This window comes from Arachis ipaensis, chromosome B2 (genome assembly GCF_059453495.1).
Source record: "Arachis ipaensis isolate K30076 ecotype BB chromosome B2, ASM5945349v1, whole genome shotgun sequence".
Classification (NCBI taxonomy): domain Eukaryota; kingdom Viridiplantae; phylum Streptophyta; class Magnoliopsida; order Fabales; family Fabaceae; genus Arachis; species Arachis ipaensis.
Window position 1 is genome coordinate 12,517,195 of NC_142437.1, and position 21,331 is coordinate 12,538,525.

At 27.5% G+C, this 21,331-nt stretch overlaps 2 protein-coding genes across 2 annotated transcripts; both read right to left on the reverse strand.

Moving 5' to 3' along the window:
• Window positions 1-7: 7 nt before the first annotated feature.
• On the reverse strand, window positions 8-2,041 carry LOC107628188 (uncharacterized). The gene is made up of 4 exons (XM_088504840.1): window positions 1,719-2,041; window positions 897-1,178; window positions 295-783; window positions 8-223 (listed from the first exon to the last, which is right to left on the reverse strand). The coding sequence occupies exons 1-3, from the start codon at window positions 1,903-1,905 to the stop codon at window positions 377-379; spliced, it is 876 nt and encodes a 291-aa protein (XP_088360966.1). The 5' UTR covers window positions 1,906-2,041; the 3' UTR covers window positions 8-223; window positions 295-376.
• A 16,711-nt stretch (window positions 2,042-18,752) lies between these two features.
• Window positions 18,753-20,634, reverse strand: LOC107624959 (putative inactive patatin-like protein 9). Its single transcript, XM_016327461.3, has 2 exons — window positions 19,405-20,634; window positions 18,753-19,261 (listed from the first exon to the last, which is right to left on the reverse strand). The coding sequence occupies exons 1-2, from the start codon at window positions 20,326-20,328 to the stop codon at window positions 19,028-19,030; spliced, it is 1,158 nt and encodes a 385-aa protein (XP_016182947.1). The 5' UTR covers window positions 20,329-20,634; the 3' UTR covers window positions 18,753-19,027.
• Between the last annotated feature and the right edge of the window lie 697 nt (window positions 20,635-21,331).

Sequence of the window (21,331 nt, forward strand, 5' to 3'; positions counted from 1 at the left end):
TACTTACTTTTTCCCCTTTTTGCCGGGGTGTTTTCTTCCCGAATCCTCTGAGTCTTCTTGAGCCTCAGACTCAGAGGTAGAAGTGTCACTGTCAGTAGTTTCTGTGTCCGAAGACGATGTTGGGCTCGCCTTCCTTTTTTTTGTTTTTTTTTATTTCTTATTTTTTTTCTTTTTTTTCTTTTTTTCTCATTTTTTCTCTTGTCTCTGCCAACTTCACAATCCCCTGAAACATGAGATATTTTAGTTAGCACCATTCGGGTAAATAAAATACACCAACTTATTATGATTACTCACCAAAATTTCCTCTCTCTCTGCATTCATTCTTTCCACCAACTGCTCCTTAGTCCAGTTAGCAATCCATGGCTTTGGTGGTCTTTCAACACTGTTCTTGCCTTTGTTTTTTGAAAGATGAAAGTAGATTATCATCAGGGCGAAGAGGCAGCCATTGATTGCCTTCTTCTTCTTCTCTTGATAGTCTGTTATGCCCTTGATCATGAAGGTCAAAACATGCCCCCCAGTTTCTCTCCTCTATGCCGTCCATCTTAAAAATTGGGACCAGGTGCACGGGCGATATTTTGTTTATCGTCGTTGGCAAAAGGAACGCCATCTGTATGTAGAGGATGAATATCCTCTTGAACATCAGGCGTTCCTCTTCGTTGCCAACGCCGATTTCCATCATTTCATCGGTAAGACTTTTGAGGGTCTTACCCTGGAATCTTCTATAAATTATTTTGTCATCATCAGAAAGTTTCTTATAGTCAACTTTCTCAGGAAATAGATCTCCTACAAAAAGGAAGACAACAAAGCATCCAAGTCGGTTCAAATACACCCAAGCATCAGGTTAATATACACCCAAGCAACAACTTAATATTCATCTATAATTTTGAGCTAATTACCTGTTGCATTGATGCCAAGCGCATCACCTATTTTTTTTGGGGTTATTTGGAAAGAACCATATCCTGTCTTCAGTTTGTTCTCCCCAAGTTTGAAGTTGTTTGCCAGCTCCCTTAAGAGTTGGTGATCCACCCTCAGTGGTGGGATGTGCATCAACCCACCGAATCCAAGATCCCTCACAATCGCCTTCTTCTCCTCAGTCATGTTTCTGAACTTATCATTCAGGAGATGTGTGGCACATTTAAGGTCTTTAGTTTGGTTTCTTGCTGCCATTTTCTCTGAAACTAAAAATACACCCAAAGATATCAGTAATATACACCCATATATATATGACTCAGATACACCCATTGATAACAAAAAGATACATCCATTGATAACAGTAAGATACACGCATATATATGAGTCAGATACACCCAAAGATATTCGCAAGATACACCCATTGATAACAGTGAGATAAACCCATAGATATTATTCAGATACACCCAAAGATGTCAAACAAGATACACCCATTGATTACAGTGAGATACACCCATAGATATTATTCAGATACATCCATATAGATATCAGTCAGATATCACTCAACCATGCTTCAATATCAAGCCACATTACAAGGTTAAGCAGTTTACACCCCCGAATCTACGGAATAAACCCCCAAAAATCAACAAAAATAGCAGGAGAACTTAGAATAACAATGTAGAACGACGTAGAACTTAGAAGAACGATGTATAACTTAGAACAGTGTAACAAAGAAGCAAGAGTAATAGTAAACCCTAGAAGAACGACGTAGAAGAAAAGTAAAATATACAGTATTTTAATGGACTTACGTTGAGTATTCTTGGTTTGTTTTTTCTTCAGATTCTTCACAGAGAGGTTGATGGTGTTTTGATGCAGTTTTCGAACTACGATTTCTATATTTTGAAACTTGATTTTCGCTCGAAAATGAGAGGGTTTCGTTGTTTTGAAAGCGCCTTGAGAAATGGAAGAAGTGGAAGAAGTGGAAGAGTCTGCCATACGTAACCGTTCGAATGTTGAGCGCGTGATTTTGACGCGCCATCTTATCTCTCTTCATGCGCGTGATTTCTGTTTGGGCTGGGCCAACTTGTTTGCTTGTAGGCTTGTATGTGTAGCAGGCCCGCAAAATAAATATGAATCATAATGTCATTAAAATCTACTTGCGAACAAAGACTTTAACACAAATAATATTCATTATATTGACTAAAGTGTTAAAATTAAAAAATAAAATATTATTTCTTAATACCTGTGGGTTAATTAAGAACTAAAATATTTTCTATTTCAACTTAATTATATGTGAATAATATAATAAATTTTTATGGATAAGTTCAGTATATCATTCACAACAATTACAAATATATTATATTAATATTTATATAATTTTTTTAAATATAATTATTTTTAAAGATACTGTAGCTACTCCTTAACAAATCATGTATTAATCATAATATAATAATATGATATGCAACGAAAGAATTTATATTACATACAAATATAATCATTATCACCAATAAATAAATTTAGTGATATATATAATAATAAAATAAAAAATGGTCTAGTAAATAATCATTTTGAGAATATTTAGAGAATCCAAATTCAAATCAACTTAACTTTAAAAAAAGATAACAATTGGATTAAGCATTTATTATTATATAACTCCACATCTTTTGTTTCTCCTTCTTTATTTTAAATAATTCAAGAATAAAAAATTTATGTAAATTATAAAAAGTTATGCCAATATAAAGAATAAATATGGTACAAATTTAAAAGATTCTTTTAGAGAGTATTATCTATTATTCTCCTTTTTTATTGTGCGTTAATTTTAATTTTAATGATTTTTTTATTCTATAAATTAATAAAAATTATTGCTAATTCCAAAATTCATATTATGTTTTTTTTTTTTTTTAAATTAATCAAAACAATTGCACAGTAATTAAATTTTAAAATAGTAAGGCAGAGGTAATTTTTGTTTTTACGTACCTCTAGCTATTACCAATAATTCCTAATCCAAATTTGGAACTTTTAATTCTTGAACCATCAAATTAGGATGGAACCAGTGTCTGATATGATGATTATAATTGAGACCCAAATTATATCCTTTGTGAACAATCATATTTTCTCTATCAAAAAACTAACTAACCGTCAATATAGTTAACTAATAAAATTTTTAAATAATTATAATATCATCCAGACTAATTTTTGTATTAACAAACTAGACCAAAAAAAATTCTAACACATTTTAGATATAATAGACTATTATACATTTCAGATAGAATAGACCATCTTAAAATCACTTTTCAGCTAAAATATTAATTATAAATTAATTATCACAAAATTAATTATTTTAAAAAATACTATATAAATAGGAATAATTAGAATAGGTTTAAATTTTTAAACATTCCTAAACAAGTCAAATTTTTTGTAAAATCAAATTTCTACAATGATTCTATTGGGTTAAAAATTATACAAGTGAAATAAACTAAACTAAAATAGTGACCCTATTTTGATTAAAGAAACACAATTAATATAGAATTGCAGAGCAAATGATAAGTATATATATATATATATTAGAATCTAATAAGGTTTGTGGCCCTGAGCTGTCACAATCCATGAAGAACAAGAAATGAGAAAGGGGAGACAATGAAATTAAAGCATGCAACATCTTCAAGTCACGGATCATCCACCATATATATACACTAGCATTTAGTATATATGTACCTATCAAGTACTAAAACATGTACCTCATATATTTATTCAACCATCAATAGTCCAATGGTAATCCATAAATTTGAACAACAAATTAAGAGGGATGATAATTAATAATTAATTAAAGAGACCAGAATATAGGAATAATATAATTATATATTTATCACGTTTTTGAGCTTCATTCGATTTGTATCTATTTTACAATTTTTTATTTTTTAATGTTGAATTTTTTTTCAATTAATAACAAAAATTGAATATTAAACTTTAATTAAATTATAAAATTTTTCAGGCTATATTATTAAATTAATTATCTCAAAAATTTAAATAGATAAGAGGAAGTACATGTATATATACTAAGATATATCTATCATCAAATCTCAATTAAATCCACAATTTAATAATTGTGATTTTTTTTTATATGTTCGAATAAATTTGAAACTAAAATTATCTAGTCGAAAATAACTACTATTTCCATTCTTGTCAATTTAAATATAAGGATATGCATAAAATTATTATATAATCTTTTGCACAAGTAAGTGATTGGTTCCAATTAACAAAGGAAATTAACATAAACAAATCTAAGATACGAACCCGTGAATAAAATATTAAAATTAATATACAATTATTAAATTTTATTTAGTAAAAAGTATAGTATATGACAATGTGGTACATTATGCAAATTTAAAAAGATACAAAATGATGTGGTCTATCATTATGAATATTATTCACATACGATTTTTTAAATTTATTTTATATAAACTATTTATAAAATTAAGGGTTGATATCCCATTTGATTCCGGGTTATACACCACATTTTACGTTTCTTTACTGAACGAAAATACTTCATTTTCTTTGCAGATTAAAAGGAAATTAAAACAAAAATACAGAAAGGGAACCTTATAATAAAGGACAAAATGTATAAATATTGTGTATGGATATTTTTAGTCTGCATCAATATTATTTATATATCTTACATAATATATTATTATAATATATTTATTATATTTAAATTTTATTTAAAAATTTATTATTAATTAATAAATTATTATATATATAAAATAAAATTTAAATTTTAATACTTATTTAAATGAACAAATTAAATAAGTTAATTACTGTTCAAGGAATCTAGGTTAGTTGTGATACATGTGGCTTTAGCATTGATGTCTTCTGACCGTAAATGAATATTTAGATATATCATCATTTATTTACACTGCAATAGCGTGATTTTTTAATTAGACCATGGTCGAATTAAATAAATGGGTGGGTTAGAATCTTATTCAATGCAAAGCATCTGTCTCACGTCTCAAAGGGCCCTAGTTATATGTATGCTGGCCTACGCCTATTTAATTATAATATTAAATTAATACACGTCAGCAATAAATAAACAAATAAATAATTGTATAATAGTTGTGCACCCACCTAACTATATATCTTACCGGAGTGGATCCTTTCAAGTGAAAAAAAAAATAGATAGTGTCTAATATAAAATTTTATTTTTTATTATTCTCTTTTTTATTTAATTTTAGTTTCATTTATAGAATTAAAGGTGAAAAATCACACTTTATTCTTTTAAGTATTAAAAAAAATAAAAAAAAATCTATTCTCTATCCTACTCTATAAACAATATATACATATATATTGTTACGAATAATGTTAAAAAAGTCAAAGATAAATACTTACGAGAGAACATTAATAATATTAGATAAATATTTATAATTGATGAATATGATTATATGACATTTAAAAAAAAAAATATAACCATAGAGTTTGGCTTGTTAAGAATATCAATGTAAAAATTAAAGTTCTCAAGATTTTTATGTATTTCATTTTAAAAGAGTAACTAAAAGGTTTGATATAACTATTTCATTTTAATATAAATTACACTTGCTATTCAATTATATATAACAAAATAATTATATTACGTGTATACTAAAATTAATTATTAATATAAAATATATATTAAAAATAAGAAATAATATATATATTTATATATAAATATATAATAATTAATTTTAATATATAAATAATAATTTACTCTGTGGCTGAAAGCTGAAACTGTACATATAACAGGAAAAATTGCAAATTTATGTTAAAACTATGACCTTCAATTGAGCCCTGAATGAAGATCAGGCTGACCTATAGAGAGAATGAGATGAATGGAATTTAGCAAGTCATAAGAGAATAGTGAGGAAAATAATTCAGCCAATAATTCATCAGTGAGATTTTTAATATACTATGACTAGCTCAACAATGCAATCAGGCATTTCCTGACATTAACATCAATTTAATTCATATCCTGACACTGTGACACACACAGAATTGTTTAATACAGTGCCTAGCTATAGTACTATAAACCCCATATATGGTAGCTTCAACAGGCCCTCCTTAGTTCAAGAAATGCCTCCTCCATTATCAAGGATTCTATCCTCCTTTACTTTAATTTTGTTTAATTTGACTTTTTATTTATTTATTTTTTTAATTTTAGAAATTCGCTACCAAATTTTTATCTCATATAAATGTATATATTTATAACTGTGGTAAATATATTACTCGAAATCGGTTCATATAATAAATCTTAATTAAATAAAAATTAGTACAAATTAATTAAGTCATTTGAATACATTTTAAATTCTATATTAACAACAATTGAAAGATGCTTATATAGTTATATAAATTAGTTGTTATGATGCATTTAATAAGTAACCAAATCAGTAGTACACTGATTGCTGTGTAATAAGTAATAAGTATTTAGCTAATAAAATTTAAATATGTATATTTTTTACATTATTTTTATTTTTAATGCTTAATTATAGTTTATCAAACATTAGTTTTATAATATGCACAAATTTTAATATTAAAACCTTTTTTGCTAACATATATTATTTATATTTCCTGTCATTTTATTTTACAAACAACTAGCATTAATAAAAGTCATATAAATATATAAAACTCATCACCTAATAAAGAAAGAGGGGGGGGGGGGATGACCTTCATAAAAAAATGATATACAATATATCTTCTCTCAGTCTCATATTTGAAATAAAAAATTACTAATACTCCGTTTGAGTAAACAATTTAATTAAATTATTTTTAAAGAAATAATTTAAATAATAAATACTTATATTAAAAATAACTTATAAATAAATTATTTTATATTTAGTTTTTTAGTTTTAAAAGTACTTATTTTAAGAGAAAAGTGATAAAAAAAATTGTTATTATGAGAAAAGTCATTTTTTTAACTTCTCCTTAAGCACCAAAATAGTTTTTTAAAAAATTACAATTTTGTTTTAAAAATTGTATCAGACATTAATACTACAATTTTTCATAAGTTAAAAATTAAAAAAAATCACTTATAAACCTATCCAAACACGCCCTAAATAGACTAAAACTTTAACTTTTTATATTTATTATGGAATTCTATTTATTACATGTTTTTCAGTTTATCAACTTTATATAAACAAAGTATTGACTACATAATTTTTTTCGCTTACCTTTAACTTTCTCGCATTCACGATATTGTCACCTCTGCCACTCATATCAAGAAATACAAATTTAATTTAAGAAGAGCAAATTATAAAGATGTTTATCAAATATCACCATTTAATAATTAATTTATTATATTAATGTATATTATTTGGTTATTATATATACTTAGAATTATGTGGAGGATATAATAAATAAAAAGTTCTCAATAAAATTACTTCTTATCAAACATTGAAAATGATAGATAAATAAATAATAAAAAGTTATCTAAAAAGAAGCAAATAGATGTTACAAATCAAATTGATGAAAACTCCATACACCGATTTTATGAATTTGTGACTCAAATTTAAATTTGAATTTGAATTTATATATTAAATGAGTTTAAGTTAAATTTGAATAAGCTCAACTCATTAATTTGTAAGTTGACTCGAATATATATTGTTCATTTTAATTATTTATATTAATACAAATAAATGATAATTATTAGATAGATAATATATAATTAATAATTTTTTATATATAAATTATAATTTGTATAAAATTATAGAATATATTTATGTGATTTGAACAAATTCGTGAAATCAAGTTAATTTATATATTTTTGATGAGTCAAACTTAAATTTTAATTTACAAATAATTATTAATAAATTAAAGTTAATTTTTATGAGACAAACTTAAACTTAATTAATCTTACTCAACTCGGCTCGTTTTTAGAACTAAATTTAAGTGTGATTAATAGTTAAAAGCTAATGAGTCATTCTTACATACAAAGGAGTCTACACCAAACTTTGTGCAACTTATTAATTAGTATCATCATTATTAAATTACAAACCTATGCCTTTTGGTTTTGGTTAGGCGAGGTATCATGACTATTTTAAAACAAATATAAACAACCAAAAGCAAACAAAGTTTATAATCAAATTAAACAGTTAAATAAGTACAAAATTCCTTCGACTTTCCCATTAAGTAAACATCCAATTCAAAGATATCTTATCTCTTTAATTTCTCCCCAAGTTATCACACAAAAAGTAGACACGTAGTTATGATAAGATATTAATCTAATTAACACTATGCTTTTTTCATTATTCTTCATGAGCCTAAAAAACAAAGCCTTTTTATGCTTCATTAAACTCATTCATCAAGCTATATATATTTAGTTTTATTTGAAGTTGTTCACACGCATGCCCAAATTTATTATTCGTAACACTTTTGGCATTTTGTGTCTGGAATCATATCCTTTGATTGTATTATGCTATAAAATGCTATAGAGTAGTGCACCTGGAAATTATTATTAAAAAGTAATGTTAGGAGAAAGGGGCATTACATATATATATATTGTTAATCTATAGCTATGGGAAATTAATGCTTGGTTTGGTGGAAAATGAATGGTGATCAATATTCTTAAGAAAAGAGCATCACTTTGGTCTCAATCAAGTGGGTTCTACGTTGCCAAACCCTATTAGTCACTTCAACCTCAGAAATTGAAACCTATTAATGTTGTAAGAAAAAAGGACAAATCGATCCCTGATTTTTTGATTTGCGGATATTTAAGTCTCTGAAGATTTAAAAATACATATAAGTTTCTGACTTTTTCAAAATTTTGACATATCAATTTTTGAGTTTAATTTATCTAATTTTAAAAACTCTCTCACGTGTGCATCTGTATCAACCAGGTCAGATTTTTTTGTTGAGTCTGACAGACCCAAATGAACATAAGGGATCGATAAGTCCAAATTTTAAAAAGGTCAAAGACTTAAATGAACATGAGAGATCGATAAATCCAAAATTTAAAAAGTCAAAGACTTAAATGTATTTTCAAATTTTCGAAGACCTAAATATCTGCGAATAAAAAATGTCAATGACTTATTTGCCTTTTTCTCATGTTTTAATTATATTGTATTTGTTACATAAGCAGGTTGTAATAAGGGAAAGCTTTGAAATTTAAATTTTTATTATATGGATATAGACATGGTATATGTATAGTAGTTACTATTTATTACTGTTAATAATGTAAATGCAAGTAAAGTGTGTAACAACACTAATAATAACAAATGTCCTAACTGAATTTGCTAGTGAAGAATTTTAAAATAAAAAATATTGATTGAGAAAAAATGTTTAAGTTAATCATAAACCAACAACAACAACAACAACAAAGCCTTGTCCCACTAAGTGGGGTCGGCTACATGAATCAAACGACGCTATTGTGCTCTGTCATGTATCATGTCTACAGAGAGACCGTTTACATGTAGATCTCGTTTGACCACCTCATGGATGGTCTTCTTAGGTCTTCCTCTGTCTTTCGCCCTTTGTCCATCTTCCATCTCATCCACCCTCCTGACTGGATGTTCTATCGGTCTTCTTCTCACATGTCCAAACCACCTGAAACACGATTCAACCATTTTTTCCACAATGGGTGCTACTCCAACTCTCTCCCTTATATCTTCATTCCTTATTTTATCCAATCGCGTATGACCATTCATCCATCTCAACATCTTCATCTCTGCCACACTCAGCTTATGTTCGTGCTCTCCTTTAACCGCCCAACACTCCGTACCAAAAAAAATATGTCATTCTCAAAGAAAAATACTAAGTAAATAAGTTATTTTTGTAATTTAATTCAACTAATATTTTTATGTATTTTTTTTTATTTATTTTTATTGTATCAACAAGTTATTAAATTAACTTGGTTGAATTTAATTACTAAAAAACTTGGTCAAGTAGTATATATTACCGATTCTAAAATTTGATATATATATATATATATATATATATACTGTCCTTTTTTTATATAATTTTTTTTAAATTATGTTTCATCCTCGTTATTTATATTTTTATTTTCTATGGGTGATGGGAAAAATCCATTGTAATATATAATGGAGGAGTAACATTATCAATATGTTTATGCATTATTAAAAATATCTTTTATTAAAATCTTTAGCAGCACTCTTATTAGACCATTGTCTAGTTCTTAATTAGAACATTGATTAAGAAAAATTTATATATACAATTATATTGAACATGTTTATATATGGCAATCGAAATAGGCAAAATAAGAAAACATACTTGACAATACAAATAGTACTAGTTTGATTCCCAATATTATGAGAGTTTGATGGTAGGTGATGTTATGTAATCTATAAATACAATGAATTTAGAAGATGTACCCTATCTAATTTAATTTGATTTGATGTCTAATAAAAGTACTGCCAAATTCATTTAACTTAAATAGTTAAATATACATTATTGCATTTTGTTATGATATTTAAATAATATTTTCGTCAACTAATTAATTAATTATGCTCGGTCTTGCTCTTTAATTTATGTATGTCTCGAGTTATATTCAATGTCCCTAGAAAATTTTTCAATAATAATTATTAGATGCTAACAATAAAAGAATGAATGAAGCGACTGAATTAGATTGAATAGAGACCAAAACTTCATTATATTACACTTTAATTCACGGGTCCTTAAATTAACAAGTGATTTCATTCATACCCAAAACTGCTTTTAATATAATATATAAACTTGATGTCTTTATCTTCCTCTTATGTATTTTTTTATTCTTGTGGGGAGGGATCGATATATCAATATATATGTTCTTAATTCTTGTCACTCAAGTTTGTCTTGACAAAATATAGCAATGCTTTAGAATCTACTTTACCAAAAGAAGAAAACAAACTTCCCTTAAAATAAGCTTTGATAAGAAGACATTATGGTCCAACCTTGCATTAGTATATATTATTAGCAGTACTATTATTATATATATATATAAAGATTTATGGTGCAAACTTTTGAACAAAGCTTTTTCACCTCACCTCTTTTAAATGGGCACATAGGGTAAAATTAAAATGAAGGTAACAATTGATTAATATTGAAATTTGAGCTTATGACTGATGAGTGCTGAGTACTTTAATGGGGTATGGCATGGTGTCTCTGTATCTTTTACTATAATTCTGGTGAGATTCTTTTGAGATTCATGGTTTTTCATATTGCCAAGTTGGTAATCTGATTATGGTAAGGCAAATATTTTAGTGTTTATAAGTTTGGTGTCAAAATTGTCAAACTTGACTTTTATAATAAATTTTAAATATTTAAAAATTATTTATTTTTATATTTTAAATTAAATATTTATTTTTATCTCCTTTTAATAAATTAGATAAATATATATAGGCATTATAGTATGCACCTTATAGTAATTAACTCTTAGTTTAGACCTCGATCAGTTTTATATAGTTTAGAAGTAGAGTAGTTGATTATTTTCAGAGAAATGTTGCTTTAACAAATACATTTTTTAAATGAATAAGTATAAAGAACCTATTTTTAATTAGCTAACTTTAGTTAATTTTTTTATTCTTTTTTTTTTTTGAAATTTTAGTGTTAAAATATAGCATTTAGAATATTTAGAGTTTAAAATTTAAGATTTAAAATAAAAAATAATTTTAAAAAATTAATTGATATTGAGTGAAAAGATTATTTTTTAATTAAACTCTTTTTAATATGTAATTAGTGGGAAGGAAATTTTTTAAAATGCTAAAAATTAAAGATGCCCTTTTATTGATAGTAAAATTGAATAAATGTTAATCTAAAAATGTTGAAATAACACTTTTTTTTTCCCCTAAAAATAAGAGATGCTATTTTGAACAAGTAAAATAAACATTCGACTAGACAATAACATATTTTTTATTTAGGGTGAATATGAGAAAATAATAAAAATAGTGGTGATCTAAAACTGCTAAAAATCTGTTTGTCGACACCTTAAAAGACAGCAGTTTAACAAGCTTCACAGATTTATTTAGTGGCGGTCTAAAATTACCGCAATTTTTTTTTTGAAAAACCGCCACTTACCACCATTTTTTTTTTGTAGTGATACCTCTTTTAAAATGAAATCTTATATTTTTAATTTCCTCTATGGTAGAAGAAATGTTAATTGTTGATGAGGTAAATTTACTTTAATTTAATTTGATTCTTCTCTTCTCTTTATTTATTTATTTCTCACTTAATCAAACTTACTATCACATTTTACTTTTTAAATTTAACTCTAATTTTATTGACTTGCTGAAGTAACATTTAACTAGCTGAAAAAATAAAAAAAAAAGATTTGTTTATTAGCGGCCAACCATACACAATTTTGTTCCAACACACGTCTCCTTTTTCTAATATATATATACATACACCATTTCTTTTAAAAATCACACTTCTCATGTACCGAGAAAAAACAAAAATCAATCTTCTAATCCAATCTTTGACCCACCTGATTGTGATATGGCAAACTAATATATATGTTGCAATATCACCAAACATAGCTCTTAATTAATTATGTTTCATCAACAATATAACGATCCCTCAATATTATCAATGTGAATAACTTAATATATAGCTAATTATTACTAGTGTCATCACCACAAGAGAACATAAAAGTTAAAAAGCAATTATTAATAATAATATAGGAAAATTATTTTACCACTTTTAAAATTTATAACATTATTTTTTATGTCATTTTTTTAAAATTATCCTTCGTTTTTCACTTTTTTCACAAGAATTTTTATTGAGAATAATTTAAAAATAACATAATAAACGAGTGATATTATCAATTAGAAAGGGAAAAAAATTACTCCGATCTCCTATACTATAATATATTGGTATTACCCCGTGTTTGACCCACATTCCTATATTTTTGTTGGATTCAGGTGGTTTTGGTGTTGGTTTTTGGATAAATTGAAACTGAATAATAAAAATAATAATAATCTATCTATTATATAAAGAAGACATAAGAGTAGTTTTGTGTCTAAAATATTTATTTAAAATACTTTTCATTATATATATATCTTCTTGTTTTCTATTATATAATAGGAATATGAGAATAGCTTCATATCCAAATTATTTTTTAATTAAAATGAATTTCATTATATATAATTTATAAAATAAAATGTTATGTACTATCTTGACTCATTTCAAATTTATTATTACTATATTTATAAAAAAATTAAAATTAATAGGTACGTTAATGTCTAATAATAATAATAATAATAATAATAATAATAATAATAATAATAATAATATTTTTCTTTTAAGTCACCAAAAAAAAAAAAAAAACTAGCCAGCAACTTGAAGCCACCAAGCTCTAAGCGCGGCTTAACTTCCTCTCTCTAACCCTCTCTTAGACTCTTAGTTTTTAGTTCTTACTGTCACTGAAGTTTGTAATAAGTTCAACTAAGTGTGTGTCCAAAGAAAAAAAGAAAATTTTACCATACCTAAAACTGAAACTCTGGAGCAGCAGCTGTAAGTGGAATATATGTGCCATTTATAACCATAAAAATGAAATATTATCTTATGATTCTATTTGTTTTGAGAATAAATAGAGAAAATAAGTAATACTTTTCATTATTTACAACAAGTTACATTCAAAATATGAAGAAATTAATTTTTTTATTTTTTAATACTAGTAAATTAAAAAATATTAATTAAATTAAAATAAAGCAAAGATACATATTAATATACCTAGGTCTCATAATTCAGTTATTACCTTGCCAATTAATTTTTATGAGTATGAGCACTAAAATTTTAAATTCCCAGTAACCAATAAAAGTATTCACACCATAGATAATACATTCTTATCTTCTAGTTATTATATATATATATGTTATTTGTATTTTATCAATAATATACTACACAAATAATTATTAACAGATTATAAAATTTATATAAAATAAATCTATTATATCTTATATCTAATAATAGAAAATACATAAATTGACTTAATTTATGAAATGAAATTTAAACACAAAATATTTTTCTATTTTTACCAACAAATTTTAAAAAAGAAAACAGATCTTTTTGTCACAAAGGTCCCTACAAATAACAAAGCAATTAATTGATGATGGGGAACTATATATACAATAAATGAGAACCCATGAAATTCGTTGCGCCGAGGAATTTAATTTTTAAATTTCTTTGGAAAAAAAGAAAAATAGTTTAATTTTGATTCATTGACGGTAATATAATTATATTTATTTTTTTAAATAATTATTTATACGATTAATATAAAAAGTAGTTATTTTTACTAATAAAGTGTTATATATATAATTGGATGTATGTATAAAATTAAATTAAAAAAAAATAAGAAAAAAAATAAAATTCCCTTGAACAAATGGACTAAAGCCTAAGCACACAAAACATGGCCCTCATGAGAGAATTGGTTTAGGGTCCCCACTTTGTTATGTTGGCACCTTCAATAATAATAAGCTTCCCCACTACTATTACTGATGAAACCTAGAACTTAATACTCCACACACTGTGTCCACATCAAACAGTTTGGCCTAAAAGTAAAAAAACCATTATATGCTCAGAACTCTGCTCATTTTTATTGGCTATGCCGTGAATTTTGTCTTAATCTTTTAATGTCAATATCGGTTCAGTTAATGAAAGTGAGTTTTATATATTAAATTGTGCCATGCAGCTATCTAACTCTGAGTAACTTCAAGAGTGTCCAATGCCCTAAAACAAGAAACAAGAAACAAATAACCAAAAACTATAAGCTTTTAATAGTGTGTCCTTATAAGTTATGTGCACTTAACGAAAAGGTTTGAAAATTACTAGAAATTAAAGAGTAATAATTCATGTTATTCTTATTCTATTATGCTAATAAGCTAGTACGTGTTTATGATCAAGTCATCACATTTTAATTTTATTAATATAGTAATTCAATAATGCATATTGTTTAAGGGTTTTTTGCATTTAATAATAAAAAATCTAGCCAATGAGTTATAACTCAAATGACATAGTTTTCTCATACCCAATTAAGAGGTTGCGGGTTCGAGTCTCCTATATTTAATAATAATAATAATAATAATAATAATTATGTCTCTATGTCTCAAAACTAAAAAAATTAATATTTGTCTGCTATTTTTATTTTTAAATTTTAAATCAAACTTAACTGTCACGGTTTATTAGTAATAAAAAAAAAACAGAAACAGATGTTGATTTTTTTTTCCGATAAATATAAAATTATATTTTGTATTTATAAATGTAAAAATAAAATCAAACAATTTTACATATACATTCAATCATATAACATCATATCAAAGCAAGAATAATTATCTTTTATATTAACCACATGAATAGGTATCTAAAAAATTAAATATTATTGAACAATTAAATCACATATTTTATACTAACGTACATCAAAATTAAATTCAAATAAAAAAATCCTATTATTTAATAAAATTCTTATTAGTTAAAACAGTTTAAAAATAAAACTAAAGAAACAACGAATAGGCAATAATTATATTACATATAAAATTAAATTTGAATATATAGTAAGAGTAGATAATATATATAGAGATATATGATATTTGTTGTTTCAACTTTCAAGCCTAGTTATTATTACCAAATATAAAGTATCTTTGTTTGAGAAAAAGGACCACAAAGAAAACCCAATGAGAAGAGAAGGTAACGACATATATGTAAGGAAGCAGATATTAGAGGCTAAATAAATGCCGTGACATACATGAGTGACCAGTGGGTAGTGGCTATGTGATTCCAACAGTACTATGTTCTATTTTATATACTGTGCATTCACCAAACTCAACCACCGGATCATAAGCTCCAACATCATTCACTCGAGACCATACTATAAATGAAATACAGAAAAGGATCAAATGCTGAAATTAATGGACATAAAAAGGTTGCTTTTCTGTCCTCCAATAATTTTTTAAACGCCTGCAGGAAGAAGAAGATGGTGGATGGCTTAATTGGAATAATAAAATCTTTTATTTCTTGAACCGTTTAGAAAAGACGAGTGTTATGGTTTGTGTATATATATTTCTGTGAGATTGGCACTACTAGAAACAAAACACGTTTATTATCATCGGATTTTCTGTCAAAATTATCTAATGATAATTATTGTTATATTCATCTTGAGAAATTTTAAGGTGGAAACTCAGGTGCAGTCGACTTCACGTGAAATTAATATATGAGAACCGTTAGATGATTTGACTGATTTAACTAAATTTTTATCTAACGACTCTTAACTATCAACTTACGTGAAGGTAAAGGTGACTGTACCTGAATTTTTACCCTTTCGCAATTCGGCTTATTTGGGACAATTTTATATCCCAACACTTTTAGATATAAACAGCAAGATCAAATTTTATTTTTATAATTTATTTTATAAGTATTAAATTTAGTTTGTCGTTAAGTTTGATGTGATTTGAAATTAAATAGAAGGCTTAAAATTAAAAAAAAATAAAAAATCTAAAAAAAATCGCTTAAATATTATTGAAAATGTAGACATTTTATTAAGGATAATACTAGAGAGACAAAAAACACAGTCAGAACTTGTCTTATTTAATATTAATTAATTGTCGTAACAATTAATAAATACCAAATAAGATAAATTATGGTTGTTTTTTAACTAATTTTCTTTGGTTACCAAATATTTTCATTTTATTAATAGATGCAGTTTTTTGTTATAAATAAATATGTAGGAGTTAAATCGATGAAAATAAATGAGAATTTATCGATGCATGATCACATATACATGTTGTTGGAGCTTAAATGATACGGTTGTAGTCAACGCATGTAAGAATTTATCTGAATTGAGACACAAGAAACCCAAAACGTCATGATTTTGTTATTCTTCCCTTGCAACTTGCAAGCGTCAACATGCCAAGTCATAGTGATGAATATGAATGAGTGCTCATGGTTGGTCCCCGATTGTCCCCACTATAACTTTCTTTGGGCCCAAAAGATGGCACTCAACTCAAGATCAGAGAGAGTGAGTAGAAAAGAGTGAAAGACAATGTATAAAACAATTCTAATATTTGGAGTTTGTATACTTTAACCATGATACATCAAACGTCTCTTAAAAGATTTTGAGAAATAATATTTGTAATATATTTTTTATGATATAAAAAAATGGTTAAAAAATGATACTAGCATTTCTAACGAAATATTTTTAGAATACCATATTTTTTATATTTTTAAAAAATAAATTGGTTTAAAATTAAAATTTATATTAGAATTAATTAATAAAATAAAATTGATATTACTTTAGAGATATAATATCACTTGATAAAGAACTAATAAAATTTTGCTGTTCATATAATTATATTGATAAAATAATTAAAAATAATATAAAATTTTAATTAAATTAAAACTAAATATTAAAAAAACAAATTTTATTTTTAATTTTCAATCACTATTTATAACATATGATATCATAAATATTTATGTGTCATTCTGTAGACTTAAAATAAAATTGAAATTAAAATTAATATTAAAAATACTCTAATAAATAATAACTATTATTTCTCAAAGTTCTAACACTATCTAGGGAACATGTCTTCTGTGTCACAATTATTCTGTGTTGAGATCGATCAAAGTGAGTTCTGAGATATTGGTCACAGAATTGTGTTTGTACTAATTTATACTTTTTTTTATTTTTTTTCTTCCTTCAAAATATCCATGATTAAGTTGACACTGGTGATTAATCTCTTCACTACTTGTTCTGGACAAGAATAACACTAATAAATACAAATTAAATGAGAATCTAACGTTATTAAAAAATAAATATAACATCATAAAGACTAATAAAGTTAAGGATACACAAAAAAAACTAAATCATAGTATTAAAATTATATGAAGAAGACAACAAATGTCTAAATAATTATCCTAGAATACGAGAATAAAAAAAGAGTTTAATAGATAAAAATGAATTATCTTTAATACCTAAAAATATTATTAACTTAAACATTGAAGTATTTAACAGGTTATCCTTCCAACTTAATTCTACAAGTCAATTAAATTAAGATCTCCTATACCTTAATTTCATAAATTCGCATCCTCAAACTAAGATACGAACACTACTCAATCATCAAACTTTTAATTAGAACTTATTATACAATTGATTAGAGTTATAAAACCATCAATTCAGTTAATAATATCATATATAAGTATAACAAAACTTATGCAGTTAAAATATAAACTACTGAAATTAATCTTCAACTCATCTAATAGTTAATATGATATATAAGGATAATAAATACACTTAACTTTCTTTTGATGAAAAATCATATAGCATTTTAAGTTTGATGTTCCTATACTCCACAAATTACGCAGTCAATTCAGGGGATTGACAATTACAGTTCCAAGTCAAAAGGTGACTAAGAATGAAAAGGTAAATGGTAAGTCCAATAGTTGTGTCTCCCACTATGAGTAGTTCATTTAAGGCATTTGATGACTGTTCTTCTGCTTTTTTCTATGGAAGGTTTAGAACTCAAATTTTATCAATTGAGATTTGAAAGAGTTTCGATTAATACTTAGAATGCAGTGAACTTTAAACGCAAAACATCTGAAATATTTATACACCAAACAATGCTCATCATCATGTACGCCACTACTTCACTCTTTCACTCCGAGAAAAAAAAATTTAATGCAAGTGAATATATAATATATAATGCTTCATTACTTTAATTTTTATCCTAAATATATCCAGTTAACAACATATAAATTTCAAATTGTTTAATAAGTTGGTTTAAATAGTTTAGCACTTATTAAATTAAGTTTTAATTTTAATATTATAAATAATAAATGGCTTCCACTATGCTTAACATTTTAATGAAGCAACTAAAGTGTCATAATTTAAGAAAGTAAGAAAGAGGAAGTAACCCTACCAGGTTAATTTCTTTCAATAGAACTCTACCAGATTAATTATTGATACAACTGGCACAGCTAAGCTAGGTAAAAAAACTTGAGGCAATTTTTTTTGGTCATGTTTTCTTTTTTTTTTTTTTCCTCCATGACAAGTTGACCTTGTCATCTTGGTTACACCTTGCAATTACAACTTACAGCATCTAACAAAGTAATAAAAAGGAAAATTAAAATGAAAAAGCCAAAAGAAAATTCGAGAAAAAAAAGGGAAAAAAAAAAGAATCTAGCGGCCGTTAACCAGAGGGTTGACGGCGGAATTCTTGCGGGGACTTGACAGCGGGCTGGGTTTTCCGGAGGCAACAAGCCGTTGCACGAAGCTATCGATTCTGTTTCCGTTAGTCTCTGTCAGTAACCGCTTCCCGCCAAACGGTAACGACTCCAAAGCCCTCTCTTTCAGCACCTCACTCTTCTCTTCCACTTCCTCCGTTACCGTTCCTTCACTTCCCAAACCAAATGCCTGCAACAAACAAACACACACATTCTCCATCAACATTCATTTAGATCATTCCGTTCCACATTTTCTCTTTCATTTTCTTAGAAACCAAACATCAATGAAATAAATAAATAAGTAGGAAGAGAACCGTTTCCACTTTCATGTACCTGGATTCTGACGTAATCATTGCGGTTCCAGCAGAATGCGTTTCCTAACATCTGGTCAATCGTCTCGGAAACACCGTCGAGGACAATGTCGATCACAGAAGGTTCGTGATTCTCGCGCGCTTTGGCGCTGGATGATCCATTTCCGATGGAGAGGACGAGGAGGTCCTCGACGCCGTTAACCGCGGGGAAATCGCGCTTGTTGTGAAGCACGTGCGTGACTGCTGCGGCGGTAGGATTGTTCATGACGAGTCCGCCGTCGACGGCGGAGCAGGATTTTTTTCCGTCAACGGATTCCAACGGAAACGGCTTGAAGCAGCTAGGAGTGGCCGACGTGGCACGGCAAACCTTCCAGAGCTCGAAGTCGAAACTCGGAGACTCGCACGCGTCAGCGCGTGAGAACACGAACGGCGCTGAGCTCTTGAGGTCGAAGCATGGAACAAGCAGAGGCTTGCACGTGTCCTTCAATGTCAGCGATTTTCCGTCGTCTTTTCTCGTGAACACTTCCTTCAACACTGTTTCCATGCTCCGGGAAGAGAATCTCCGGCGCCGACGGAATATTCCGGCGGATTTGAGCTTGTACAGGTCGGAGTTTCGATCGGCGACGAGATTCACAGCGTCGCGAGCGGTATAGAGCGGACGGCCGAAGGAGTCGGCGGCGGTGATCATCGCGGCGAGGACTGCGCCTATGCCGGTGCCGGCAACCACGTCGAAGAAATCTGCGATGTGAGCGTGGGGATCGGAGATGTTGTGACGGATCTGATCCTCGAGGCGGAGTAGGGCCGCACCGGCGACAATGGCGGTGGTTCCTCCGCCGTCGATGCTGAGAATGCGGGTTTTCTTGCTGTTCGCTTCTTTGGTGCAATGAGAGAGCCATTTCTGCTCCAGCTTTGAGAAGATCTCTAAGGTCACTTTACTTAGCTCCATCGTTTTTTTTTTCTCTCTTTACTCTCACTCTATCTGTGCGTGTTTGTTAATTGCTATGGTTTGTTTGGTTTTTCACAAAACAGAGGGGTTTTGGGTTATTTTTATTCTTTGATTGTGTGTATGTGAGAGAAATAGGAGAGAATAGAAGGTGAGTAAAGAAATAAAGGAGTGAATCACGCTTTCTTGATGAGAAGGGTTAATGGGTTGGGAGTGAAGTGAAGTGAAGGGTGTGTTATGTGTCTCTGTGTCCTGTGTGTGTTGTGTGATATGAGTTGGTGAGATGAGAGTTAAAAGGAACAGGGGACTGAAAGGTGCGTTTCGGAATGGGGGTAGTTATATACGCCACCATGTCGCTTCCTTGTCTTTTATTACAGTGCGCTACTTCATATCTTTTTCATTTTTTTCATTTATGATTGTTGTACGTACTAACTTATATATAATCTTCTTCTTGATCTTTTCTCATTTTATTTTTCTTTCTATATTGAGTCAACATCCACATTTGTATATAGAATGGAATGTAAAATTCTTATTAAATGAACTTTTATATGGTACCAAATCGAATATATATGTATAATTTTTAAGCAATCAATGAAAGCATCTAATCTGGAGAAGCAAAAGTTGATATGTATAATTCTTCTTAAAAACAAATGAGAAGTTAATAAGCTGATTAGACAGAAGAGGATTAAACTTCTGGTTTCAAAGCCTTCACCTGTCACATGAGTTTAGGAAAGTGCTGCTTAAGGTACGTTTTGTTTTTATTGGCTCAACCTACCAATATTATTATTTTAGAAACTATGAACATTATTCTGTCAATAAATGATAATGTAAGAAATATTTTTTTATTTTTTTTGGTGTCTAAATATTTTTTTATTAATAAATTATAAATCATCACATTAAATTAAAAATTACTTTTACACTCACTATTTCAAGAGAAAAATCAAGGCCCATAAATTTTGAGACAGTAATATCACATATTTAAAAAATTATGTTCTACTATTTATCA

Coding starts and splice junctions, on each gene's coding strand:
- LOC107628188 (XM_088504840.1), bottom strand. CDS start 1,905: ATGGCAGACTCTTCCACTTCTTCCACTTCTTCCATTTCTCAAGGCGCT. Junction 1,179..1,718: donor ACAAACCAAGAATACTCAAC/GTAAGTCCATTA, acceptor GTGTATTTTTAG/TTTCAGAGAAAATGGCAGCA. Junction 784..896: donor GCTTGGCATCAATGCAACAG/GTAATTAGCTCA, acceptor TCCTTTTTGTAG/GAGATCTATTTCCTGAGAAA.
- LOC107624959 (XM_016327461.3), bottom strand. CDS start 20,328: ATGGAGCTAAGTAAAGTGACCTTAGAGATCTTCTCAAAGCTGGAGCAG. Junction 19,262..19,404: donor ATGATTACGTCAGAATCCAG/GTACATGAAAGT, acceptor TGTTTGTTGCAG/GCATTTGGTTTGGGAAGTGA.